Source organism: Silurus meridionalis, chromosome 24, assembly GCF_014805685.1.
Source record: "Silurus meridionalis isolate SWU-2019-XX chromosome 24, ASM1480568v1, whole genome shotgun sequence".
In the NCBI taxonomy this organism is placed as follows: domain Eukaryota; kingdom Metazoa; phylum Chordata; class Actinopteri; order Siluriformes; family Siluridae; genus Silurus; species Silurus meridionalis.
In genome coordinates this window covers 5,039,428-5,058,491 of record NC_060907.1, presented here as the reverse complement: position 1 = coordinate 5,058,491, position 19,064 = coordinate 5,039,428, and the positions used below count along the sequence as shown (strand labels likewise).

The following is a 19,064-nucleotide window of genomic DNA, read 5'->3' as shown; positions in this document are numbered from 1 at the left end:
CTCTTTTCTACCAGTTTCTTTCTTTCCTCTTGATTACTTTTATTCTCCTCTCCTCCACTCTCTTCTCCCTTCCAGTATTTTGTTGCAATTATAAGTTTTTGCATCCAATGTAATGAATTTGAAGTTCATGTCACCATGACGGGACGTTAAATATCATCATATGATCTAAAGGAAATCAGCATGTGATTGGAATTCATACAAAATATGTAGTATTTCTATGTACTCACTTTAGTACAGCGGAGTCTGTTTGCTTTCCTCCTCTCAGTCTCTCCAGTTGCTCCTGATGGGCCTTTTTCAGAGCTTCTATCGCTGCCAAAAGAGCAACAGAGTCAGTGAGACATTACACACATCCCTCCCTATAAAAAAAAAAAACAACAACATATGACATCATCTCTATGAAACCTTGGGCTGCGTGGTGCGCCTCGTCCCTTAGCATCTTCTCTCTGTGAGCCTCCATCTCTCTTCTCTCTCTCTCGTGCACCCTTTCCATCTCCTGCAGTTTCTCCATGTGCGCTCTTTCCATCTCTTCCAGTCTGGAGGCACAGGGAGGGCCGCAGGGAAACACAGATCCAGACCCGGCTTTGCCTTCACACAGCTCCTGGACCTGCTGCCTCACAGACAGCACATGAGAACAGGTGAGGCGGATGGGACAGAAGAGATGGAAGTCTGCATCTACACTACAATATGTATCATTTTATTTAGGTTTGATCAGAAGAAATGAATAAATGAATAAAATATGCATTAATGATTAATCAAACCCATGCCATTATTTGAGACCTCAGGTTGTAGTGCCTGGTTGGTTCCTTGCGGAGCATCTGAACCAATCAAAGACCTCATCTCCCCGACAGGAATCTTCTCGAAATCCTTCCACTTCCTCTCGATGTCCGACCCAGTTTTAGTCTCGGGGACCTGCGGCATCACGTGAGCCACCGCCTCCTTTTTCAGCTGCACTTTGTCCCACGGGCTGTCGGCCTCCCGGTCCAAGACAGCTTCCTGGAACCACTTGGTCCTGTCCCCAAATCGTTTTTCCTGCTCTGTGTCTCGGCCCACGCCTGCCTCCCGGTGATTTGTCAAGGGCAATGACATCACGTCTGGGTCATTGTGAGACAGGCTTGTGGGCTCTGACCCTGAATCGCGCCGATCTGGATGCGAGTACCTGAAGGTTTCTGCATGTTTAGAGGTGGAATTTGTGCGGCTGCTGTCTGGGTGTCTGAAGAAGATGATTGTGTTATTATATACTATATATATATATATATATATATATATATATATATATATATATATATATATAAATAGACCTATTTTGTTAAAAATGTACAAATATCAGTTATTCTTTTTATTCGTGTCTTATGTAATTTCATTATTAAATGCAAAGCCTAAACAGGAGAAGGTCAGGCTCAGGTCAGAGAAGGTCCGGCTCTACAAGTATTTTCAAAATAGTTCATCAAAAATGTGGGGGCACCCTTTGGACCATATCTTTCCTAAACCTGTAAGACCCAAGACCTTCTTTTGACTATATAGTGGTCGCTCCATTAGTGTCTTGTATTAACAAAGCTCTATATAAACAGCTACACCCTGGGTTCCTTGTAATGTTTTCGGATAGTTGAAACCTCCTACGTTAATAAAGTAGTCTTTTACAGATAAAACTCAGGAGGAGGCTCTGTACCGTGCGTTATCGGGTGAATCGCTGGCTCCGATGTGTCTCTGCAGCATGTCAATCCAGTTCCTCCTGATGCGGGAAGTCATGGCTGACAAGGTGATTTCTGCATCTCTCATCTGTACACCCGCAGGCAGAATCCAAAGCAAACATGGAAGAAGACATACAATTTCAGAACACACAAATGCAGGTGACAAGATATGTCTCTGCTCTCATCAAACCGAGTGAACAAAAGTGTGGCCTCTGTATTTGTTTGTCAGTGAGAAGGTGTGGCCTCTGTTCTGGTCACACTCTTTGAAGGAGGTGTGTCATCTGTGCTTACAAGAAGAAGAAGAAGTGGAAACTTTGCTCTGTCAGTCCTATTAAAAGAGGCCTGGCCTATGTGTCTGTCAGTCTCAGTAAAGGAGTGGCCTTGACAATCACATTGAAGGAGGCATGGCCCCTGTGCTCCATCAGTAAAGAAGGCAGGGCCTCTGTCTGTTAGTCTCAGTAAAAGAAGTGTGGTCTCTGTCTGTTAGTCCCAGTAAAGGAGGTGTGGCCTCTGTCTGTTAGTCATAGTAAAAAAGGTGTGGCCTCTTTCTGTAAGTCCCAATAAAGGAGGTGTGGCCTCTGTCTGTTAGTCCCAGTAAAGAAGGTGTGGCCTTTGTTAGTCCCAGTAAAAGAGGTGTGGCCTCTGTCTGTTAGTCTCAGTAAAAGAGGTGTGGCCCCTTTCTGTTAGTCAGTAAAGGAGGTGTGGCCTCTTGTGTCTGCCAGGCTCACGAAATGTGGCTAATGAATCTGAATTGCATTCTAATTGCTCTAAATTATGTGATTTTAAATTGTTGTTTGCCATAAAAGCATTTACCTTTAATCGTATAACCGATCTTACTCTTCTTATTCAAGTTGTTTATTTTGGAGTGTAAACCTTTACTTTTACACCAAAAGGTCATGTCATGTCAGTGCTAAAGCATGGACAGCAGAAATTCTTACATGTATTTGAAGTCCATAGTTCTTTTCTACTTCAAACTCCATCACTTCAACACAACTTGAAATGTCAATCTCTCCATTTGGCCCACCCGTCTATTAAATATATACAACAAGAAAAGGTTTTATTCATCATCCTGATGCCCTGGACATCAGAAAGTAGGAGAAGCAATTAATAAAACACATTTACCACAAAATAATTGAACTCAAACATCGATTTTACAAGATCTACTGCATATTTAACAGACTTCCTTGCTTTCTGGTGTTTGGATCAATAACAGCAGCTGACACCAAAAACTAGAAACAATACTGATGCATTCAGGTAAAATAAATTCACCTCCTCAGCGTCAGGGTTGATATAGTATTTCAGTCCAGAGCTGTCCAGCACAAACCAGAACTTTCTCCACTAAACACAGAGAGAACATTTTAATGAACATCGTAAAGACCACATAAGAAAGATACAAGTACAAGAAAGATAATACTGGAGGAGAATGTTTGAAATCAAGTAATAATGGTGTGTAAACTAGCTATGTGTTGGACATATGCATTTGAAATGTATAAAATAAAAGCTAAATAGCTTTTAGAAACGACTGTCGATTTTTCACTTTTAACTATCAAATGGTGTGAAATTCATTCCAGTTGTATTACAATTTCATGTTCATAGGCAATCATAGCAGCAGGTAAAACATGTTCATTCTGTGACAGCTATTAGAAAGTTCATAAAATTAGCAAAGTTGGGTAACTTAACTTTGGTAACTATGTAAACGAGTTATGGAAGGTCAAAAGAAATGGACATTCATTTTTATTTTTTTTGTTTTGCTAGCAAAAATGCATTACTTGGATGTAGAAACACATGCGTGTTCTTTTTATGTGCAACAAATTAGGTAAAAGTCAAGTCAAAAGCAAAAAGACAAAAGAATTGGACAGTGAATGATTGGAAAAAAACGTCTGAGGATAGATGCACATGTTTGCACACCACTGATTTGCACTGAGCTGCTTTATAGTCACTACCTCATGCACTTTTCATACAACACAGTACTGTATGTAGACGTGTATGTGCATATGATAGACAGACAGACAGATAGACAGAAAAAAATCTTCTTACGTCTGCGCAGTTGTCCAACATGAACATCCATCCCTTTTTAAAATCCAAAGAGTTGAGCTTTAAACACAAAGACACATTACAGTTGTTAAATGAACCATCAGCTCTCTTTTTTTTTACCTTCAGAGATTACATTTCAGATCCATCACCAACCTGAGCAGGTTAAAGCGCATTCAAAAACTCATTGCAGAACGGATTTCGATCTCATTCCAAAAAAAAAAAAGAGGCTGAGGGTTTGCCCAAGTGGGGTCTTGGCAGCGCTGGGATTTGAACTCACAACCTACCAATCAGTCAGTAATCCACTTTCAAGCTACCCGTTTTATGGTTTCTATGGGGTAGTATATTAATATTCTGTACCCTACCTGGGGCACTAGTTGTCATACTTCTGAAAACATACCTAGACCTACCAACACAGGGTGCAATATTTGGTATACAAATAATATATAACCTACCTGGGGCACTTGAGATTCACATTACTGAGATCATACCTAGACCTACCAACACAGGGGGGGGGAATTTTGTATATTAATATTCATTAACCTACAAAGAGCGTGGTTCCCTGGCGGTCTAGTGCTAGGATGCGGAGCTCTCACCGCTCTCACCCGGGTTTGATCCCCGGTCAGGGAACCAACCCCAGCCATTAGGGTTGCACAAGCCAGTGCACTCTTAGTGCCGGTCTCAAGGCCGGATAAATGGGGAGGTTTGCGTTAGGAAGGGCATCCAGTGTAAAAACGTGCCAAATCAAACATGCGGATCATAAATACAGATGATCCGCTGTGGCGACCCCTAATGGGAGAAGCCGAAAGAAAGTTTAACCTACATAGAGCACTTGAGAATCACACTACTAAGTTCATACCCAGACCCTTAACAGGGCATTTGGGAGTGACACTACTGAGATCATACATAGATCTACCAACACAGGGGGCAATATTTGGTACATTAACATTCTGTAACCTACCTGGGGCACTTGAGGTTCACACTACTGAGATCATACCTAGATCCTACATAGGGCATTTGAGACTCATACTACTGAGTTCATACTTAGACCTACCAGCACAGGGGGCAATAATTTGTATAAGTACATACCTAGACCCTTCATAGGGCACTTGAGATTAATACTACTTTCAAACTAATGAGGTTATACCTAGACCTACCAACATAGTGTACAATATTTTGGTATATTAATATTCGGTTACTTACATTGGAAACTTGAGAGTCACAGTACTGAGATCATACCTAGACCTACCAGCACAGGGGGCAATATTTGGTATATTAATATATAGTAACCTTCAAAGGCCCCTTAAGATTCTTACTACTGAAATCATACCTAGACCCTACATAGGGCACTTCAGATTCAGACTACTGAGATGGGGCAGTAACGATTCCTTGAATAACTCAAATAATTCAATTACAAAAATTAATCGAGGCAAATGAATAGTCCATTTAAATAAACACAGACTGCTGTCTTTCCCACAGAACATTATTACACTACGCAGGGCCTTTCTGAACGCGATGTATTTGTATTTTTATTTACTACGGCAATTAAATGCACTAAATGGGTTTAGTTTTCACCGATATTCTTGTGTGCAATTTCAGCAAGAAAAATTTTAATATTTCTGAAAAAGAAAAACAAACGACTCGTTCATTTTAAGAGACCCGTCTTGTTTTCTCTCTTATTTAGTATTGCGCTTTAATAAAGAAAAAGTGCTTCTTATCCGATTAATCGATGGAATAATTGTCAGAATGTTATAGATTACAAAAAATGACAAAAATTGCTAAAATAATAGATAGTAGCAGTCCTAACTGAGATTATACCTGAACCTACCAATAAATAAATATTGTAACCTTCATAGGACACTTGAGATTTACACTACTAACATCACACTTTGCCCTTTAAACACACCTGCTGTCAATCAGACACGCCCCCTTTCATGACAGTTCACCTGCACACACGAGGACACGCCCCCCACACGCATATTATGTTAGTAATGTAATTCCAAATTTAATTCAAAGACTTACCGCCATGGTTGAATAACGTTATCCGGTTGAAGGCATGAAACAGGAAGAGATGAACTTGTTATTCGACGACCCAGTTTCCGTATAGTATCCAGTGTCAGGCAAATCATCTGCTTGGAAAACGTCAAGCAGCATCTTTTCCGGGTTTGTTATAAAGAAATAAAAGAAATGGTCCCTATTTCCTTGTAGAAATAACTAATTTGTAAAACGTTATGTATACCTTCATTCGCTTCTTTTATTTAAAAAAAGAAAGGGAAAATAATGCGCAGGGGGGGTCGCTCTGTGTCTGCGCTTTTGCAGCGCAGCCACGCAGGGCTCGAACATCTAGTCACGTGGGGACTTCCGTTGTAGTGGCGCGAATCTTAAAGCTGCTGACACGACCGCCATTTTTGTTCCCCTTTTCAAATGTCTGAAAGTGAGCAGTCCTAAAGGCTTTAATTTAACTTCCTAACGAGTTAAATGACCTGAATATAACTCCTCCCGGAATCCACCTCCTTTTCCATGCTCAATAGTGAGACAGCTCTGACGTAACCTGAAATAGGACACCAAAAACCTCCCAGAACTGTGTGTGTGTGTGTGTGTGTGTGTGTGTGTGTGTGTGTGTGTGTGTGTGTGTGTGTGTGTGTGTGTGTGTTCGTGTTCATGGGTAAGGGTTACCTGCATCAATGGAGGGTCACATTGCTTTCCTTCATGTCTATTTGAAGAGTTGTTTTCTTCTTGGGATCTCTGCAATTTAACAGACATGCTGCAACACATCTTTCTACATAAATACATTATGTACTTAATTATATTTTTGATGTAAATCTTTCCAAGATATGACCTCTATCTTTCCATCACATCGCCATATCTGTTACCTGTGCTTGTAATTGACATACTAGCCCTGATATTTGGACCGTATCGACTTATGTTACAGTCCTACAGATTTACACAGGTATCGGAGTCAAACTAGCATCAGTAACAGTCTGTTGTGAAAACAGGTGCTATGTTTTTTCACCTGCGAAACCTGCGTAATGCCTGAGACCGTGCTGTTGGTTTCAGATGAGCCTCCCATGTCCTTGTCATGACGTCTCCTTTCCCTCTCTCTACGGTCTCGACCTCTCTCCCTTCCTCTCCCTCGTTCCTCCGGCTCTACATATTCGTCACGACGTTCACTCTCTTCTCTATAGCTATGAAAGCATCAGGGAGAAATATTAAGAAAGATGGGAATTCCCATGAACATGAATTGACCCAAACAGGAACTGGCAGTACTGAAATACAAAACCATAGCTAATTGGGTCCACTGAAAAATGACGCAGTTTTAGTGCCACATTTAAAAAAAATTATAATAAAATCTAAGATTATGAGAATAAAGTCGTAGTACTACGAGATTAAAGTGGTAATATTTCAAAAAAAGTAACAGACTGTGAGAAACGTGCAGCTGTTTTACATCAAATGGATGTTGAGGATTCGGTTAAAATCTACTTTAGGTTAGGGTTTTGCAATAAGGAAATTCTTTGTCTTTTTGGACATCAGCACAGAGTTATAATTAGTAAACAGAAACTGCAGTAGTTATGTAGAAAACTTAACTAGACATTGAGGAAATTGCCTTAATTTCCCCAAGAAATTGACCTTGAAGTAGTTGAACACTCCATCTCCAATGTTGCCAGTACTTCAGCCTGGGTTAAAATATTTCCACTTTATTATCGTATTTTCTACAGCTTTATTCTTGTAAGTTTCTTTTTTCTCAAAATATCAGGACTTTATTCTCGAGTGCACTTGAAGTTGGCACTAAAACGTCACCAGTTTTCAGATAAGAAAAGTTTCTATTACTGCAGTGGAAAAAGGCCTAAGTCTACTTTTACACACTTTTGCTGTGTGTCTCTGACCTGTGTAGTTTGTCTCTACGTGGACTGCGACTCTGGGGCCTCCTTCTCACCATGATTGCCTCATCTTCTTCTGGATACAGATTTACTTTTGGAATATCAGCTATAACCACATAGTCCTCTATTGTCATCTCTGGCACAGATGACTGGCTCTTCGATCTTGTGTTTTCAGAGAGTATCAGTGCCTCCAGACCACGTCGAATGGTGCTTTTACTTCTCTCAGTGGTCTGGTTGTTTATTTTTGTGGTTTCGACTTGAATTTGATTTGATTGTACGATGTTGTGCGATAACTCTGGGGAAGCTGAACTCATAGGAGATTGTGTCGACCCATGCAAGGACAAATTGGATTGGCTAGGTTCTGTTATGGAGTGCCTGTCTGGTGTGAATGATTTCGATAATGGTCGTTCTTTATCATCTCTATAAAGGTTTTGTTTTCTATACCTCGTGTGCCCATTTTTATCATAATCTTTATGAGGAGGTGAACCGTCAGGACTGTTGGAGCCTGTGCTCTGATGACTGTTGCGACTATTGTAACCACTCATATGACTACTTTCTTTTGGTGTAAACTGGCTTCTGTTGGATTCACTACCTGGTGGTGAAAAATCTCTGCTGTTGCAAACGGTGTTTCGTCCACTTTTCCGAGTGTTACAACCACTAATTCGGCTGCTTCGACCATTTCCATAACAACAACTGTCAGTTTCCAATTTGGACCTTGCCCTTTTTGACCAACCATTTCTTCCATGTTGTGAGGCGTCTGACTCTGCTGAACTTGCAATCGATTGTAGATTACGATACAACGTTTCAGAGTCCAAACTGTGTTGGCCGTAGGAACTCTGTGAAGGAGTTTGCTTTTGGGAGTGGCTTGATGAATCTGTATATCTGTTAGAGGCAGATATTAAAGAGGGGGAATGAGTCTGTGAGACCACAGATGCTCGTCTTGTTGCTGGACTACATTTTCGAGAAGCCCGCTTGGATGAAGAGTGAGAGCTCACATGTAGATGGGTGGTTGAGCCTCTGCGATGGGACAAGCTTTGGGATTGCCTGTGCGGAGAAATGTTGTTGGACCTTGGGCTACATGAACGAGGGCTTGCACGTGACTGACTGTCGCCACGTCTGAAGTTTGAATAGGTCATGCAGCGTAGTGGAGAGAGGCCGCTTGTGGCTTCACCGGTGAGTGTGTCTTGACGCCTTCTGTAGGATGGAAGGCCTAGTTCTGGGTTTCGGAAGGGAATAGTGGCTTTGCGTTCAGGACTGCAGTTGGTGGGAAGAGGATGTCCTCTCTCATAGTACCGCACATGAGTGAAAGCGCTGGCATCTGGTGGATCTCGATCTTGGGACAGGAAGCGGTTGGCTCTTTGGAAAATGGCACGAGTGCTGCTCGGGTCCCTTTCTTTTTTTGGTTCTGTTACAGAAAAAGGGGTTGTAACTGATACAGTGCTTTCAACATAATGCACACAATACACTTCGTCTGACCTTTACAACAAATAATTGGTATATAACTTGCATATTTATGTTTCATTTGCAGACCTTTTGAATCAGCATCACGTTCCATGTAAACATATTTTACTGGTGAACATTAGAGCTGAATGTCAATATATTTGGAAAAGGCAGTTGGATTGTAGATGTGTTAAAACAGGCCAGCATTAAGGTAATATAATCTGGAAGGATTTTATGTAAGATTAGACGTCTAATTTAGAAATAGGTAATGGGTCAACTTAATATCATCATCTTACAACAAGAACGCAAAATAGTGACATAAAATCACTGAAAATGTATTATACTAAACAACCATTTCTTTCTTTATAATTCTTTTTTAAGCCATTTAAACTGATATCTCGCCTCACCTGTGCGCTGACTGACACTGCTTCTTCTACTGGTGTTCCTACTTCGAGACTCCATCTCAGACCGGTTTTCGGAATGCTGCAGTGGAGAATCAAGTTGAGTCATTCTCTATCTCACCCGATTCAAAAAAGTATTCTTTGCTAATTTGTATGGCCTTCCATACAGGACCAGTATCGTGAGATTTCATTGAAACTCTTCCCTCCTTCTGGAGTCACTTCCAAACAACACTGTATTTTCAGTTATCTTTCAGTAGTAACTGTCGCAGGTCTTCTTGGTCCTTGGTCTTCGTAGCATCTGTAAGCGAACGGAAAACAACATAAAATAATGAATTATAAAGTAAGATCCCATATAACAAAAGATAAAAATCTACTGGTAACATCTAGCGTCAGTCACCCGATCATCGGTTCAGTCATCTTATTACTAAGCCAAGAGGAAGAGTGCAGCAGGAACACCACGATAGCTAAACGTTAAGCACACTACACCTTAATCGGGCTGATTGTTAAAATGTGACATAATCCAACCGAGAGTGAATAATTTAGTTTGACGAGGTGAAGAGAGACAATCCTTTGTCGTTTGATAGGTGCAATCTTAGCAGGATCCTTAACGGAAACAGGATATTTTAATGCGAATCAGGAATTACACCAGTCCCCCAGAACTCAAAGATCAGATGGGGTCCATGCCAATGATTAGACTAAGCACATTAAACAAGATGCAACGAACAAATGAATGAACTGAATTAACAGTTAAAGATCGAAACATTGAAAAAAGAGGATTAAAGGACACCTACTGGTTAAACTAATGCTGTAAAAAACATACAAATAACAAAACTAAAAAATGTTTCCTGTCTTTATGGGTGCTACTCTCTACACAATACACCACCTAGAGCAAGAGCATAAAACTTACTTCTAGGAAGCAGCCCTCACACCAGAAGAGTCTCCTGCTGAACTTGCCAGAGTCTTATCCCTCTCCTTTTCGTCTCCATCCCCTCATCCCCGCACCTCCTGTTCACTCTTTCATTACTTTAGACGCGTCAGAGTGTAACATAAGCTAGACTCGGCCTCCACTCATGACTTTTTCATCATGTCCTGTACTGCCATTGCCTTGCATTTTTATTTCCTTACTTTTATCTTGATACCTATTCTTTTTAATACTCCCTGTAATATCTGAAACCAATTAGCTCTTTGAAATATCTTTATTTTTACATTGTTTATGTTTTAGCCATCTTTCATTTGTTGCACACTTTAGGACATAATTCAGCAATTTTGCTAACAAGTGGCAGATGGCAACTGACTCAAAGTTTTTGACCATTTGAGCACTGCCTTGCTTTTTGGTGTCCATGTTGTGCAGGGATATAGCATTACTGTCTGTTCCCCAAGGACACCACATGATCTGCTCATTAAATTGCAATGAGATCACGGAGCAAACCTTCTCATTCTGGTTCAGTTTTCTATTGAGTCAGCTAAGCCATTCGTGCTAATTGAGGGGATCAAAAATGTTCCTTGAATCCTAGTTTTCACTTTTCTACACAACATTTAGGTCAAATAAGATAACTGTAAATTATTGCAAAGAGTAGCATAAAGCTTGGTCTGACAAAGGTGTGACATAAAGCAGGGCAAAGTAAAGATACGCAAAGTTTGCCCTGAAGTCATTCAAGCATGGTTAGTTGAGCGGATCAAAATAAGCTTGGTTCAAACTTTCAAGTATTTCCATTGTCTCTATCTTTCTTGGCCATGTGGGGTCTAGCTGGTGTTTTCTGCCTGCAGGGCGCTTTGACTCAGGAGGACAGACAACATCTGTCGTTCTTTGCCCCAAAGCCCCCCAACTCCCCATCGCATCCTATCCCTCCTCCCCTTCTCCATCCATTCAGAGACACACACTGGCACTCCCAAATGTTGCCCTTTTGTATTGTGCTATTGTCCAGTGCAGCATTGTGCGTGACGCCGCCTACTCCCCAGAGTCCTACTGATGACTGTCGTAAGCCTGTCGTAAGACATGCCCAAAAATTATTACTCTCACTACATCCTATACAAGTTTCTCGATCCAAGTTTGACCTAGCACTGAGATGGATTTGCATCTAACGATTAAAACTAGGATTTAGAATTAAAGAAAATTGTGGAATTTATTAGAATAATATTACATTTTAAAATGAAAAGTCAAGGCATGTGTACTTTCAGATTAGTGACTAAGTAGTATAGAAATGTTAAAACAAAGTTCGGTGCTTGTACCACTTATTCAAGTTTGTTCCATTATGAAAGTAATAATCTTTAAACCTGTTGCTGATCAAGAAAAAAAAAAAAAACAAATCCTGAATGGTTTCTCTTATTCTGCTCATGTTGACAGAGTTGTCGGTATAATTGGTCCGTTTTGCCATGTTTTTTCAGAGCTCTGGTCTCTGTGTTATATGTGTGGCCGAGCCAAAGGGAGGACTGTATAGGGTTTTGAATGGCTCGGTATGGGGTGAGCAGGAGGCTGCAGCAGATGGCAATGATTAGCTCTGTTCACATCCCTATCAAAAGGACTACCCCCCTTTATTCCTCCTCCTCCTCTCATCATCCATTCCTCTAAAGGACCTAGAGAAAACTGACTAACAGTGATAAAATGGGGAAAAAAATTCTAACAAGTGATTGATTGAACCAAAGCAACTAGAAAAGTGTCTTTTTGTATTTGAAAATTCTAAAAGTTTCGTCAATTTTTCCCCCACACAATTTACTATTTTCTTCATGAATAATTCTACTTCTCGAATTGTGATCTAAAATGTATTCTGTAACATGCAAAAGTTTATCCAATGTACTCAAGATGGGAACTTGGCAACCCGGAACTGGGTGAGGTGAACATGTACGAACAGTGCAAGCCTTTTCTTTAATATTTCATATTTTTCTTTATTTGGAAAAATAATTTAAGCTAAATCCTTCTCAAAATGGAAAACAAAAGACAAAACAGAAACAATAGCATTAATAACATTCTTTTTACAATCCTTTTTAAATAATATTATCTTGAAACATCCCAGCAACCCGAAGTGCCATTGCGAGTAACGAGTACGAGAAAGAACTTAAATAATCTTAAAAACCTTACAAAAAAATTTTGAAATACAACTTAAATAAAATAAATTAACTTAAATCATACACATTTAGCAAAGAAACAAGCAAAAACAAACAGCTTATGATATTATTCATATTAACACAAATGTTTTTTTTTCTCATTACTGAACATAATTACATACTTATACGAAACCATATAAAACCATATTACAAAAAGAAGTGGAGGCTCGGAAGACTTAGAGTTTTTTTGCGCACTTAATTTTTTTTTATCCCATTTACACAGTGATCAAGTAATACATATAGTCTCCACTGGTCATGTGACAGAATGTGACATCATGCACCATTAAACCTAGTGAAAGACAGGCCAGTATGGCCAAACATCCACCGTTTTGATGTGGTCTCTTGCACACTGACTTGTGGGGCTTGGAGGTACTGGCGATAAAAGAGAAAAAAACAAACACAGCAAATGTTGCCAAAATATTGCTAAAATGTTGCCACGACGTCGCCATAGAAATCCACGAGACAATGGACATTGGCAAAAACGCTGTGATACATTTCTTTAACCTATTCTTCTTTAACATCATTCACGTTTGGTGCATTCTCTGGGCACAGCAACAGCACCTGTTTGGGCATTGGGAAAATTGGCGAGAAAAAAAGAAATACAGCAAATGTTGCCAAAATATTGAAAAAAATTGCCACAGCGTTGCCACAGTACTGCACACTACATGGCAGAACATTGCGATACGTTTCCTTCGAATTCATAGTTCTTTTATCTTCTGATCATTTCTTTCTTCTCGTAATTTTTTTGTTGTCATAAATCTAAGCAAGGGTAAAAAAATGGACCCACACTGTCCAACACCTTTTATAAAATGGCTTTATGGGTCAATTTTACAGATAAGTTTTGAAAGAGGGGTGGTAAACTTTCCACGACCACTCCTTTGTTCATTCTCAGGACGTCTCCAAGCCTACAGGCCATTCCTTTGCCTGCAATTCGTTCAGAACAGAGAACCAGCTCACCCTGAATATCAGTTAAATCAGTCCTACTTTCTCAGCAGCAGTATTTATGAGGTGGGACATTTTCCACCTAAGGTTTTGAGCAGCAGCATTTTCTATGGAAGTTCAAAATGTCCTCCATAGCACCCAATGAGCATCGGCTTCCTTGAGGCCAATTACACCTGAGCAAAGGAAGAAGAAAACGAGCTTGAGATTAGTTCAAATGTCAGGGAAAGAGAAGGAGAACACTTGTGGAAGAATGGATCTCATCAAATTATATAATTACTCACCTCGGTTGCAATTACACATTCATCTTTTTCCTCCGACATGACCATGACGGACTTGTATTTGGTGTCGATGCACGCCGACACAGATGCCGATGCACATGCGGATGCGCATGCTGACTCGGAATACAGCGAATCGGAATAGTTCGACTCAGGATACTTTGATTCAGAGTACTTTGACTCTGAGAACTTGGACTCTGAGCATCTTGACTCTGAGTACTTAGATGCATCACTGTAAATAAAGAAGAACGATAAGACATTAGAATCACTGCTTATATTTTGCGGTAGCTCTATAACGCGGCTACAAAATATTTTGTTGGTTTTGAGGACCAATTTTCACCTTTTCAGACGTTTTCTGCGTTTTTCTTCAAACTCACAAGAGTCTTGCAAGCTTTGGCACTTCACATCTTCACAGCTATCGGTAAGCTCCTTTGCTGCTGACTCTTTCCCAACCTGCTCCAGCTTCACCTCATGCTTGACTTCGTACTTCACTTCGTGCACGAGGTTGTATTCGGAGGCTTGGTGCCTTGACTTGTAACTGCTCTTCTCTGCATTAGTGCTCAAGTCATGCTCGCTGTGGAAATCGATCTTCTTGTTGATGTTTTTGACCGGTGCCAATCCCGACACTACGCTGACACTAAGATCCTTATCACGCTGGCAGTTATTTGTGAGGTTGTTGATAGTCTCGCTTTCTCCATTCGCCGCTTCTTCTTCACGGCTCCTACGCCGCTGCTGCACCTTTGATCGCACGCATACCACCAGAACGGCACATGCCACTATCAGCAGAAGCACTAGCAACACGCCTGAGCCAACCGCCGTCCATGGAATGTCACTTGCAGCCTGGGAAGCACGTTCTGGAAGAAGGAACTGGCAGTTGCGCCCTCCGTAGCCAGGCACGCAAGCACAAACATAGCGGTTGTTACGTTCATGGCATGTTGCACCGTTATGGCATGGGTTGTGCTGGCAGCGGCTGATAGGTGAGCTGCAGTTACGTCCTGTGTAACCAGGTGGGCAAGTGCACGTGTAGCCGTTGGCACCCTCTTGGCAGGTACCACCATTCTGGCAGGGTAACAAAGAGCACTCATCACTGACACGGTCACAGTTCATCCCGGTGAACCCCTCAGGACACTGGCACAGGTATGAGTTGACTAGGTCCACACACCGGGCACCTGCAGGTGCAAGAAATAAATAGAACAATATAAAAACTCAAAAGAGCAAGAGCAAAACTCAAAAGCAAGTTTGCAACAAGGGTGCAAAAGTAGGCTAGAGATTTCTAAACACCAAACAGACAATCATACCATTTGAGCAAGGGCCAGATGTGCAGTGATCAATCTTCTTCTCACAGTTAAACCCAGCATAACCTGTGGGACACTGGCAGAAGTAGCCACCGTCAGGATTATCAGCACAGCGTCCTCCATTGAAACACGGACCATCAGCACACGTCATGGCACTAAGCTCACAATTTTTGCCGTAGTAGCCAGGAGGACAGGCGCAAGTGTAGGTGTTTTCCAAGTCCTGGAAGATAACATGAAATGAATGTAGGATAAGCAACAATACACCTCAAAACTATCTGTAACTAAGAACACACAATTTTTCATCGCTTGCCGGAAGTATTATTTTATGATGTAAAAAAATAAAAACAATGACCAACAAAGTCAACAGGCATCACAACAACACACATTAAATTTGACAGTAAAGTTCTGTAAAGTCTGTAATACGAGTGTAAAAACGTACAGTGCAGCTCCCTCCGTTGCGGCATGGATTCCCAGCACATTCGTTGACCTCGATCTCACAGCTGGTGCCAGTGAATCCCGGGCGGCAGGAACAGGTGTAGCTGCCTTGACCAGTGTTGCTACAAGTGGCTCCATTCAGACAGGGCTTGTGATGTGTGCAGTAGTTGAGATCTGGAGGGAAAGAAAGACACATGCAACAAAAAGAGGATTAGCGTGATGAAATCTTTAGCTCATGGCTGACCAACAGCTGGAGAGCTGCTATCTATTCTATTATATCTTACACTTTTACGTCATCCTTTCACTTTTCTGTACTTTTTATAGGCCTTTTATACACTATTTTTTCTCTTTTTCTCTTTACAAACACTTCGTTGTTGTTTGCTTTGTTTGTTCTTACCTTGGTTGCAGAAAAGGCCACCCCATCCCTCCTGGCAGTTGCATTGCCAAGGCTGCTGGCACGTCCCGTGAAGGCATCCTGGGTAACGAATGCACTCGTCACAGTATCGGCCTTTGAAGCCCACTCTGCACCTGTTACGTGTTCAAAGGACAAAGAAAGTTAGCAAGGAAAGCGATATAACCTAAAAACCAAACAGCTTGCTCTGAATACTGGGGTCGAATTTGAACCCTGTGCACCAGATTCGTTTGGAATATATTTATGAAGCTGGTTTGCTTACTTGCACTCTCCAGGTTTTTCACAGAAGCCATGCTCTTCATCACATCCAGGGAGGCAGATTGCTATAATAAAATATAAATGGACATATTAGGAGACCATAACGCTTTTTTGTTTGTTTAAAGGACATATAAAAGAAGTTTATACACCAAATCCTGGGTAATACATTAGGCTTTAGAAGACAGGGGTCATTAAACCCATTATTTGTTGCACCAAGCAGCAAGACAGCCAGGCACAGGAAAAGTTTCTCTCCTCGAGGAATCTACATCATGAACTTTTAAACACTCTCTCCATTGTGCAATAAAATAAAACATACGTGCAATACCACATTCACTAATCTAAATCTGTACTTTTCTGTGCACTTATACACTATTGATTTTCTTTATAAAAATGTGGAATAACTTTTATTCTTTTATTATTTATTTAGCTTATTTTTATTTTTCCTTTAGAAAATGTGCAACTGGAAGCTTCTGTCCACAAAACAAATTCCTTGTAAGTGCAAACATACTTGGGAATATAAAGCTCTTACTGATTCTGTATTGAAAATGCTCTGCTTCTTATATGTGGACAATGAGGACAAACAAGAGCTCTGTCTTTTTTTTTTTCATCTCTCAACCTGTGTGTCTCTCTCCATCTCTTTTCCCTATGGGTCAAAAACAATTTTTCTCTCTTTCTTGTCCTCCACTCTTTCTTTTTTTTCCCCTCCAGTGTCTCCAGGCAGTGAAGATAAGAGTGGACAGCTGGTGTGCGCGCAGCCAGCGCGCGACAGCTGCTCCATTGTCTACGCGCTGCCGGCAGCTGCCCACTTCGAACAATACCGCCCCTTGGCCAGCCAATCAGAGCCCGGCCCACTCAGGAAGCGACCAATCAGACTCGGGCATGTAAATTTATGGCACGCGTGAGATTATTCCGAGGAGGAAAAAAAAATTTGAAAGAACTTTTCTTTCCCCCGACTTGAATAAATCAAGTGGTGTTCTGAAAGTCGGGAGGGGAATCAGGGGGTGTAGCTGCACTACAAGTCGCCCCATAACCGTTAAGTTTGCTTTTTCTTTTTTTTTCTCTCCACTAAATAAATGGTCCTTTTTTATTCCTGTCCACCGAAAAAAAGAAGAAGTGACGCGCTTTTAACCGATCGTGGTAAACGAAACGGACAAAAATAACATTTTCCAAAAAGATTTCACACTGAAAATACTAATTAAATCAATCAGATACAGAGCTATAAACACCCTCTCAAATCCTGGTGATGCAAAACAGTAATTGTGACGTTTGTTTATTGGGGTGTTTGTTTGTTTGTGGTACTCACGCTCAGTGCAGTATTGTCCTTTCCATCCAGCATCACAGATGATCTCTCCACGTTCGCCGCAGGTGAAATGGCCGAAAGTGTCGTCTCTGGGCCGACAGAAAACCGAGCAGCCTTCTCCGTAGTAGTGCTCATCACAGACGAACCGGTAGGAGAACTTGAGCTCGGTTCTGCCCGCGCTGTGCAGATCCTGAGCCCAGTCCTCTCCGACAGTCAGGTGCCTCTGCGTGGTCATGGTGCTGATGATGCGCTCTGGGTTTTCTGTTTTTGAATTATTTTCAAATTAAAATCTATTCATTCAAAACATTGATCTGAATGGAAGTTGAATGGAAACCAGTGCCTACCTGTCGTGAGATCTTCTTTGGATTCGGCGTGCACTGCCTCAATTATCAACGAGAACGTTCCCTAGACACACAGAATCGAGCATTAATAAAATACGCACGCGCGTTATTGGTATGAGTCAATGATGCCGCGCGCGCAAGTTCTTGCTAAACTTACCGGCCACGTGAAACCGAAGTTCAGCCTGATGGGGTTGGTGAACGAGCCGTCCGGTAACGTATCCGGCACTTGGAACGAGTTGGAGCCCAGGACGGGAGTGACCGTGCTACCGTAAGTGCACGGCGGCTCCGGGTTGGCGTTGGGCTGGTAGTGTTTTAAACACACGCGGAAAAACGTTTTGCACTCACACTGCTGGTAGGTCGACGTGATTCCGCCTTTGCAGCAATTCCTGTTGCCTTGGATGCCCTTTTTGTTGAGAAACTCTTGCAGCTTGAGCTCGAAAACACCAGAGCAAAACGCCTTGGGGAGAAATAAAGCATGTAAAAAAATTAACCTGTGATCCAAAAGTCATATTTTTTATTGTCATAAAGACAAAACAATGCATTAAAAACAATCACAGCACCTGCTGGAGAGAAAGTCAGTACTATGGGTAATTTACCTGGCTGGCCAAGACGCACGCGACCCAGAGCAGGAGCAGCACGCGCCCCATGATCAATAATAAATAATAAATAAATAAATATTTTTTAATGAAAGAAAAAGTCTTCTCAGTGAGTTCCTCAGATTCTCCTCTCCGACCGATTCATCCGTTGTTTCTTCTCAGTACCTTCTGGTGCCCATTGATGCCAAAAGCGCAGAGGGAAGAAATCCACAAAAGCCTTGCTTTCTGCTCAAACAATTCTTTTGGACTTGTTGCTTCCACAGAAATAATCCACAAATTCCTTCAGTTTCAAGAAAAACGCTGGTGTATGGACGAGTGTGTGAGTGTGTGAGTGTGTGCAGTAGTTCCGTTCTTGCTCGGTCCCCAAAAAAAAAAAACCCGAGCGCTTTGTGACTGTCCTGATGCGCCTCCTTTCTTTCGGCCGTCTTTTCTCCTCGCCTTGTGTTGTGGCTCTGCTGGGGCACGCCGCCTGGCCTCGGGTTTTATATGGGGGTGCCACATGCCGGGGTACTAATATGCTAATGAACCACCACCCCCAATCTGTCCCACGCTTTCTGATGCCTACACCTCCCCACCCCACACACACACACACACACACACACACACACACACACACACTTCTCCCTCTCTGGAGATAAATGTACTTTAGATGTTGCTCTGAATAGCAGTG

General features: G+C 41.6%; 2 protein-coding genes across 3 annotated transcripts in view; both read right to left on the bottom strand.

Moving 5' to 3' along the window:
- The window catches only part of triobpa (TRIO and F-actin binding protein a), a 13,227-nt gene extending 5,481 nt beyond the window's left edge, over nucleotides 1–7,746 (bottom strand). The window contains exons 1-10 of one of the 2 annotated variants that reach the window (XM_046838329.1): nucleotides 7,604–7,746; nucleotides 6,733–6,904; nucleotides 6,396–6,464; nucleotides 3,726–3,782; nucleotides 2,958–3,026; nucleotides 2,627–2,716; nucleotides 1,667–1,776; nucleotides 778–1,210; nucleotides 403–607; nucleotides 228–309 (exon numbers count right to left, since the gene is read on the bottom strand). In XM_046838329.1, coding sequence (XP_046694285.1) covers nucleotides 228–309; nucleotides 403–607; nucleotides 778–1,210; nucleotides 1,667–1,776; nucleotides 2,627–2,716; nucleotides 2,958–3,026; nucleotides 3,726–3,782; nucleotides 6,396–6,464; nucleotides 6,733–6,904; nucleotides 7,604–7,731 — 1,415 coding nt within the window. In that variant the 5' untranslated portion in view covers nucleotides 7,732–7,746. Of the gene's footprint in view, nucleotides 1–227; nucleotides 310–402; nucleotides 608–777; nucleotides 1,211–1,666; nucleotides 1,777–2,626; nucleotides 2,717–2,957; nucleotides 3,027–3,725; nucleotides 3,783–5,741; nucleotides 6,186–6,395; nucleotides 6,465–6,732; nucleotides 6,905–7,603 lie in introns of those variants that run through there. The other variant, XM_046838330.1, reaches the window with a different exon arrangement.
- Nucleotides 7,747–12,360: 4,614 nt separating this feature from the next.
- On the bottom strand, nucleotides 12,361–18,758 carry dla (deltaA). Its single transcript, XM_046837079.1, has 11 exons — nucleotides 18,395–18,758; nucleotides 17,956–18,255; nucleotides 17,802–17,862; nucleotides 17,461–17,718; nucleotides 16,162–16,222; nucleotides 15,885–16,015; nucleotides 15,492–15,661; nucleotides 15,056–15,272; nucleotides 14,098–14,926; nucleotides 13,764–13,989; nucleotides 12,361–13,655 (listed from the first exon to the last, which is right to left on the bottom strand). Exons 1-11 carry the CDS (start codon nucleotides 18,443–18,445, stop codon nucleotides 13,650–13,652), a joined length of 2,310 nt encoding a protein of 769 aa, XP_046693035.1. The 5' UTR covers nucleotides 18,446–18,758; the 3' UTR covers nucleotides 12,361–13,649.
- Nucleotides 18,759–19,064: the final 306 nt, after the last annotated feature.